The sequence below is a fragment of the Falco naumanni genome, chromosome 10 (assembly GCF_017639655.2).
Source record: "Falco naumanni isolate bFalNau1 chromosome 10, bFalNau1.pat, whole genome shotgun sequence".
Classification (NCBI taxonomy): domain Eukaryota; kingdom Metazoa; phylum Chordata; class Aves; order Falconiformes; family Falconidae; genus Falco; species Falco naumanni.
In genome coordinates this window covers 20,657,834-20,666,108 of record NC_054063.1, presented here as the reverse complement: position 1 = coordinate 20,666,108, position 8,275 = coordinate 20,657,834, and the positions used below count along the sequence as shown (strand labels likewise).

The 8,275-nt window shown below is 58.7% G+C and overlaps 1 protein-coding gene across 1 annotated transcript; it reads left to right on the top strand.

The window, feature by feature from the left end:
* The first annotated feature begins 885 nt into the window (after nt 1–885).
* APLNR (apelin receptor) lies at nt 886–2,352 on the top strand. The gene has a single exon (XM_040609471.1). It carries the CDS (start codon nt 974–976, stop codon nt 2,084–2,086), a length of 1,113 nt encoding a protein of 370 aa, XP_040465405.1. The 5' UTR covers nt 886–973; the 3' UTR covers nt 2,087–2,352.
* The last annotated feature ends 5,923 nt before the right edge of the window (nt 2,353–8,275 follow it).

The window sequence follows — 8,275 nt, the reverse complement described above, 5'->3', positions numbered from 1 at the left end:
CTGCTCCCTCCAAATATTTTATTTTTGGGGTGTGGGTGATTTTTGTTCTTTCTTGGCTTGGCCAAAGGCATTGTTGTGTTGAGCTCCTGCTCCGGGCAGCAAAGCACAGAATTGGGGCGCAGCGAGGGCTCCCGGTTGGCATCTGGTCCTGCAGCAGATGATGCCTTAAAATGGTCTTTTTGAAGCATGGGGGGGAATCCTGGAGCTCCCCCTCCCCGGAATTTTACTAAACGCATAGTCTCCCCAGCATGTTGTGCTCAAAACAGGGCCCCAGCAATGTGGGACCCTCCCGGCGCCACGACTGTTTGCAAAATGCAACCCCCTGGAAGCAAAATATAAAATCCGAAGTGCAAAATGCCAAATGCAACATCCCAAGTGCCAAACACCAAATGCAAAATGCCCCCCCCGAGCCCCCCCACCCAGTGCAACACCCTGCTGCAAACTGCCCCATGCAACAGCCAAATGCGAAATGCAAAACCCCAGGTGCAGCCCCACTCCAATGCAAAATGCTGACTGCAACGCCCCTAAGGTGAGACCCCCAACACAAATTTGGACTTGCAGGGTGGCGGGTCTGTCGTCGGCCCTTGTGCCCTCCAGCCCTGCCAAGTCCCCCCTCCCCAAGCCACGGCACCGAACCCGGGCGCCAGTGGGGTAACTGGAATGCCCCAGGAGGTGATGGCCCTGCAGCAGGGTGACGTGGGTTATCTCGGGGGCTGACACTTTGACACTTGGGTGAGAGCTTGGTAAAACCCCCCAGGAAGGAGCCAGATGGAGAGTGGAGGGGGAGTTGTGAAATTTCCCACAGAGGCTCCCCCATCCATCCGTCCTGTCTCATCAAGGAGGAGGGCGGAGGAGGAGGAGGAGGAGGAAGGGGAGGTAACGCGGTGGGATCTGTTGGGCTGGGCTCAGAGGGCCGGAGGAGCTCGGTGAGCCCGGGATGAGCTGAGCTGAGCTGAGCCCAGCGGCCGGCGGCATGGAGGAGGCGGCAGACACCTACGCTTACGGGGACAACGAGACGGAGTGTGAGTACGTCGAATGGGGCCCCTCACTGGCCCTGCTGCCCACCATCTACCTGCTGGTCTTCCTGCTGGGCACAGCGGGCAACGGGCTGGTCCTCTGGACTGTCTTCAAGGGTGGGCAGGACCGCCGGCGCTCGGCCGACACCTTCATCGCCAACCTGGCCGCCGCTGACCTCACCTTCGTGGCTACCCTGCCTCTGTGGGCCGCCTATGCCTGGCTGGGCTACCACTGGCCCTTTGGCACGGCCGCCTGCAAGGTCAGCAGCTACCTGGTCTTTGTCAACATGTACGCCAGCGTCTTCTGCCTGACGGGGCTGAGCTTCGACCGCTACCTGGCCATCGTCCGGCCCCTGGCCACTGCCAAGCTGCGCTCGCGGGTCAGCGGGCTGGTGGCCACGGTGGCCCTGTGGGTGTTGGCGGCTCTGCTGGCCCTGCCAGCCCTGGTGCTGCGGCGGGCAGCTGCCCTGGAGGGGGACAACAAGATCACCTGCTACATGGACTATGGGGGCTTGGCCACCCCGGGGACGGAGCTCGCTTGGGAGGTGGGGCTGGGGCTGTCCTCCACTGCCCTGGGCTTCGTGGCCCCCTTCGCCGTCATGCTGACCTGCTACTTCTTCATCGCCCGCACCGTGGCCAGCCACTTCCGCCGGGAGCGGGCTGAGGGGCCCCGCAAGCGCAAGCGCCTCCTCACCATCATCACGGTGCTGGTGGCCGCCTTCGGGGGCTGCTGGCTGCCCTTCCACCTGGTCAAGACCCTCTACGTCCTGATGGATCTGGAGGTGCTGCCATGGTCCTGCAGCTTCCACGCCTTCCTCAACAACCTCCACCCCTACTGCACCAGCATTGCCTACATCAACAGCTGCCTCAACCCCTTCCTCTACGCCTTCTTCGACCCCCGGTTCCGCCACGCCTGCGCTGCCCTCCTCTGCTGCCGGACCCCTGGCCCTGGGACCGAGCGCTCCGCCAGCTACTCCTCGGGACACAGCCACCCCCCCGGCGGCAAGGGGGCACCGGTCTTGGGGGGCAAGCTGGACCCCGCCACCCAGGAGACGCTCTTCCGTGCCTAACCCCCCTCCCCAATCCACCCCCGGTGCCCCCTGAGCTGGTCTCCTTGGGGGGACCCACACCACCTCCTCCTCACCCCAGAGCCTGGCTTGCTTTGGGGACACCCCCCCCCCACTGGAAAGCCCTGCTCGTGGGAAGGGGAAACTGAGGCAGGGGCTGGGCAGACCCTGAGAGAAGCCCCTGGGGGGCTCGGGCAGGGGCGGCTCCCCCCAGCACCCACAGGGCTTTGTATTTTGTACCAAATAAATGAATTTTGGTTAAAAATGGAGCAGGGTGTGCACTGTTCCCTCTAGGGGGGTGGGATGGGATGAGATGGGATGGGATGGGATGGGATGGGATGGGATGGGATGGGATGGGATGGGATGGGATGGGATGGGATGGGATGGGATGGGATGGGGGGGACAGGCGATGTGGGGCGGTATTGGGGGGTGAGGGGGCATGACTGGGTTTTAGGGTGTGTATTGCATGTGTGTGTGTGTGTGTGTGCAGTATAGTGTCCCTGCACCCTGTGGCTGCCCATGTCCCCTCCTGTGTACCCCCCCGGACCCCTCCAGACTCCGCTGGGGGCTCGAGCCCAGGGCAAACTCTTGCTGGTCTCTTCCCCAGCACACACTTTGGAAAATGTAAAAATTCCCATCCCAACGCATCTGAGCATCACAGCATGCCAGGATGTGGGTGTTTTAGCACAAAAAAAGTGCAATCCTCCCCAAGGTGTCCCACGTGGGGTGGGCACCTGCCTGCCCCAGCCCCCACCCCCCACCCCCCCAACCCCTGCAGCTCTGATTGCATCAGGCAGCTGCCCTGTCCCACCAAATCCCATTTTCGGGATTTTCTCCTCCTTATCTGAGACCAGAACAAGCCCTGGGTGACACACCTCTAAGGTGTGAAAATGGGATGCTGATGCTATTAAATACCCATACCCCGAGGGATGGGAACAAGGGACAGTTTGGGTTTGGGGTTTGGGGGGGGGGGTGGGGGGTGGGTTTGGGCACTGGGCAGGGCACTGACCCACACTAACCCCAGATTTTGATGAGCCACTAAATGGCTCCTCTCCCACTTCCCTCCCCGGCCCCCACCGTTTCCTGAAGCTTCGCTCTAAATAAATCTTCCTCCTATTTGTTATTTACATCCTTCATTTACTCATGATGAACTATCCTGTCTCCTTGGCCTTTGTTCCTGCTTGGAAAGGATGCGGGATTCATTACTGGGTTCCTTGGGAAGCTTCCCGTCTGGGGGGGGCTGCATTAACCTTCCTGCTTGCCACCACCTCGCTGGGGAGCCAGCCCAGCCAGAGCCACCTCTCCCCAGGGACGGCCCTTTGGCTTAGTGAAGTAAATAGAGGAGGGGGCTGCTGGGGGCTGTGGTTTACCTAGCTGGGAGCCTACGGTGGCTCTTTCCACCCTGGCTGGGGATTTTTGGGGTGTTTCCCCATGGTTCTGGTTTGATCTGAGAGCTGGGGGGCTCGAGGGGTGGGGGTGGAGATGCTGCACCTGGGGCCACGGCCCGAAGGGAAGTGTGGGCAAAGCGTGTTTACATTCAAGGTGCCTTCCAGGCTGGCTCGCCCTGGAGAAACCCCTGTTACTGCTCATCGGTCTGTCATTCTGTCAGTCCATCTGTCCATCCATCAGTCCCTCCCTCCCTCCAACCAGCCATCCAATTATCCATCCATCCACCCGTCCATCTATCTGTCCACCCGCCCATCCACCCCTCCCTCCCTCTATCCATCCTTCCTGCCCTCCATAGCTCCCTCCCTTCTTCTCTCCCTCTTTCTCTATCCCTCCCTCACACCATCCTCCCTTCCCTCCCTCTGTTCCTCCATCCCTCCATCCTTCCATCCCTCCACCCCTTCATCCCTCAACCCCTCCATCCCACCACCACTCCCAAATACCCCAGCACTAAAGGGGGTGGCGGGGGCCCCGTTTTTTGCTGGGGAGCCGGTGAGGCTGGTTTCCTCCCAGCGTGGTGGCTGGGCACGGAAATGGCTGCAGGGCGCACTGCCAGCGGAGACAGGAGCCGCTGACTTTCTATCCGTCTCTTGGAGATTTCCCTTTCCCTTCCAGGAGGGAAATGTTTAGCTGAAGAGTCTCTGGGGGGAAATGCAGGGACACTTCAGAAAAAAAAAACAAGGCTGGAGCCAGGGCTGGGGGAAGGCACAGTGGGGGCCTGGACCACCCGTCGGAAGGAGATAAGGAAGGTGTTGCCTTCCTGCAGCAGCGTGGCAGAGGAAAGATGAGGAGGGAAGATAGAGGGGGGACAGCTGAGGACCATGGTTTTGGGGGATGGGGAACAGGACCCTACCGAGACTCGGAGCATCCTTGGAAAACCCTGGGAAGGCTGGGGGACTGGGGGTGTGCTCCCTGGGGGTCAGTCTGGGGACCCTCAATCCTGAAGAAGCGACGCTTTGGCTTGCTGCGGGTTCAGGCTTGGCTGGGGTCTGTGGGTCACAGCCAGATGTCCCCAAATCATGTGCTGTGGGGATGCGGCACTGGAGAAAAAGGAGATTATTCTGCACAGGGACCTTTGGTTGGAGCTAAAGGCATGTGTGGGCTCCAAGGGGAAGGCACAGGGTAATGGATGAACGGCCAGCAGGGATGGGGATAGGGACAGGAACCAGCTCCCCACATCCCAGGGAGCCTCCCAGCCCCGAGCTGCTTTCTCAAGCCACCAAAAGGCCAAGCAGGCGGTTCCCCCCCTCCCCCCACCCGCATCCCGCCTGGGGGTGCTGAAATAATTTGGTGTTGTGCTAAGCTGGGCTGATGTCCCCGGGTGTCCCCTTTGAAGTGATCTCCTTGTTTACAGCCTGGCTCTGGGCTGCCTTCACACATCCCACCCCAAAGCAAATGGAGGGGGGACCCCTGCATCCCCACACCGTGGTGGGGAGGGGGCTGCCACTCCCATTTGTGCTGGGAAAACGTGGGTGTGCTGAATTTGTGCTTCCTCACTGCACAGAGGAGCTTTCCACTGACCTCATGGCTCAGAAATAGCTGGGAAAATGATTATGGGGTGAGAGGCGTCGGCTTGCGGAGAAGGTGATGGGGCGGTGCCATTTTAAGTGGCCCCTGCCCCATTGTGTCCCCACCATGCCAAACCCTGGGCGACCCACCCGAAATCTGTGCCCCAGCACCCCCTGGGGGGACTGATTCCCCCCACCCCCCGCCCTGTGTTAGGAGCAGAAGGACTTTCAGGTGGTTGTGGCAAGTGCTGGGACTTTGGGGAGGCTAAAAGAGAGCAAATCGGGTCAGACGGAAGGAGTTTGGTTTTTTTTGTCTCTCCTGTGTTTCCAGGGGTTGGAGCACCTTCAGCCAGCCGGGGGGTGAAAGGCTGGGGAAGAGCTACTGTGTGGGAGCCCTGAGGGGCCGGTTGTCCCCACGTCCCTGTCCCTGTGTGACCCTCCTGGGTTGCGGAGGGGATGGGGGAAGGACATATGAGAAAAGTGGGGGGAGAGGTGGATGGAGGGAAAGTTTGGGTGGGTGGGCAGGTTTGGGAAGGGAGGTGGGGCTGGAGTATGTGGAGGGAGGGATGGATGGGTGCAGGGATGGATGGGGAGGTGTTGGGAGGGAGGGAAAGATGGGGGCATGTATAGAGGGAGAGCAGGAGGGAGGGATGCCTGGAAGGATGGATGGACAGATGGAAGGATGAAGGGATGGGTGAGTGGATGGGTGGAGGGATGGACGGGTGGAAGGACATATGGGTGGATGGACAGCAGAGGGATGGGCGGGTGGGCACTGGGACAGTGGGGTGACATGATGGGGGGCCAGCTGGCTGCAGCAGTCCCTGAGGACACACTGGGGGGTGCAGGGGTGCACGGGCACCCCACAGCCCCCACAGTTGGCGCTGCCAACACCCCGTGAACAGGACGGCTGGGGTGGGCAACAGGGGCTGCTGTTGTCCGGCAGCTGCCCCCAGCCCGCTCCCCTGGGGCCACCTGTGGCAGCCGGACATGGCGCAGCTGCTGCCCGACCTCTCGGCTCCAGCAAGTCAAAATAGCCCCCGCGTCCCCCCCTGCTCGCACAGCCCTGGGGTGGGAGGGGGGTCCTGGGGAGCGCAGTGACACAGAGGTGACCCGGCTGCCGGCAGCTGGGCCCCACCGGGGCCAGGAGCTGCTGCTGGAGGAATAACAGGAAGCGCCAGGAGGGGAAAAACACGGCTGATGCCTTCTGCAGGTTGTGGCCATCGCCTTCCCAGCCCTGCCGCCCGCACACGCGTGTCTGCCGCACACACATGGCCCCGCCACACACGCGTGTCTGCTGGACACGCATGGCCCTGCCACACACACGTGGCCCTGGCCCTGAGCCGGGCTGCGCTGATGCTCTTTATTGTTGAGGTTCGGCTCTGAAAAAGTGCTTGGCATTTTACAAAAGTCTGCGGTTATAAAATGTGCTCCGTACAAAGACCGGGGAGGGATTCGGCTTTTCCACCTTCGCCTTTCCCACCCACCCATGCTGGGTGTTGTGTGGAGGGGGGCAAAGGGGAAGGAGGGAGGAGAGGAAAGAGAAAAAAGAAATAAAATAAAATAAAATAAAATAAAATAAAATAAAATAAAATAAAATAAAATAAAATAAAATAAAATAAAAGAAAATAAAAGAAAATAAAAGAAAAGAAAAGAAAAGAAAAGAAAAGAAAACAAAAGAAAAGAAAAGAAAAGAAAAGGAAAAAAAAGAAAAGAAAAGAGAAGAAAAGAAAAAAAAAGAAGAAAAGAAAAGAGAAGAAAATAGGAGAAAAAGAAAAAGACAAGAAAAGAAAAAAGAAAAACTAAAGAAAAGAAAAAAGAAAAACTAAAGAAAAGAAAAAAGAAGAAAAAGATAAGAAAAGAAAAGAAAAGAGAAGAAAAGAAAAGAAAAGAAAAAAGAAAAGGAAAGGCAAGGAAAAGAAAAGAAAAGAAAAAAAGACAGTCAATAAGATGGAAAGAAGGAAAGGAAAGGGAAGGCAAGGAAAGGTATAAGGAGAGAAACAGTAAACTAAAAAGACAAAGAGAAACAAAAGAAAAAGAAAAAAAGGAAAATAAAAGGAAAGGCCAAAGAGGCTGCGGACGAGGGTGAGGCACAGGGGAGAAGCCAGGAGTGGGGTGAAGGGGCTGCCCCTTCCCCGGGTGCTCCCCAGCTCGCTGCTGGGCAGGCGGTGGCCCTGCAGCGGGGACACCCACCACGCGCCCAGCACCGTGGGGCCCAGCACCGGCGCCTGGTCCGATGCTGACGGAATCTGTCACCCAAGGTGCAGGGCGAAGCGCGAGGGCCAGGCCGTTTTTGCTTCGGAGAGAGAGAAAATGGGTCTGGCTGGAGAGCGGGGCACTGGGGAGGTGTGTTGGCTCTTCCTCCACTGTCCCCTGGCATGAGGCCGGGAACCGCCGGTGCAGGGATGTGTCTTGTCCTCGGCATCCAGAGGGTGCTGGGCGATGCCTCAGACTTACCAGAAAGAAAGAAAAAAAAAAAAAAAAAAAAAGAAGAAGAAAATAAAGAAAAAAGAGCCCAAGTGCCCCTTCCCAGCATGCGGCACTGGGGGCTGCTGCCCTCCTGTGGGCGAAGGGCTTGGGGGGTGCAGCCACAGGGGGGGTGCAGCCTCGCCATGGGTGCAGCCGTGCCTTCGGTGCAACCTCGCAATGGGTGCAAGCCCACTGTGGGTGCAACCTTGCTGTGGGTCCCACCTCACCATGGGTGCCATCACGCCATGGGTGCAGCCCGGCCTCACCACAGCTCAGGGTGGCCCATCACGGGACACCCGCCTCCCCCCGGGTTGGCACAGGACCTGGTGAGGGACTGGGGAGCCTGAGCGAGGCCATGTCCCCATGGGGTCTCACCACCAGCATAGCACCAGGGTGATGCACCCACCCTTCTGCCTCCACGCTGCTACCGGGGGTCCCAGCCCTGGGAGATGCTCAGCAGTGGAGGTGGCATCACAGAGCCAGCACATTGCCTCATTATTCCCTGCTTTCCCCTTTTTTTTGGGTTGGTTTGGTTTTAAACTGCACCCACATCATGCAGGGGGGGACAAGGTAAGAAAAATAAAACAACTCATGGGAAGACCCCTCCTGGGAGATGCTGTGTCCCCCTCAGCCCCACTCTCATGCCTGACGCGCGCTGGCCGCAGAACTGGCCACAAAGACAGTGTAAAACACACACGCAGGGACAGCGGCCACCCCGGCTGGACAGAGGGGCCGTTGGCTTTCTTTTTTTTTTTTCCTCTTTTTTTTTTTT

Bases quoted from the DNA above. Each gene is read 5' to 3' on its own strand.
- APLNR (XM_040609471.1), top strand. From the start codon at position 974: ATGGAGGAGGCGGCAGACACCTACGCTTACGGGGACAACGAGACGGAG.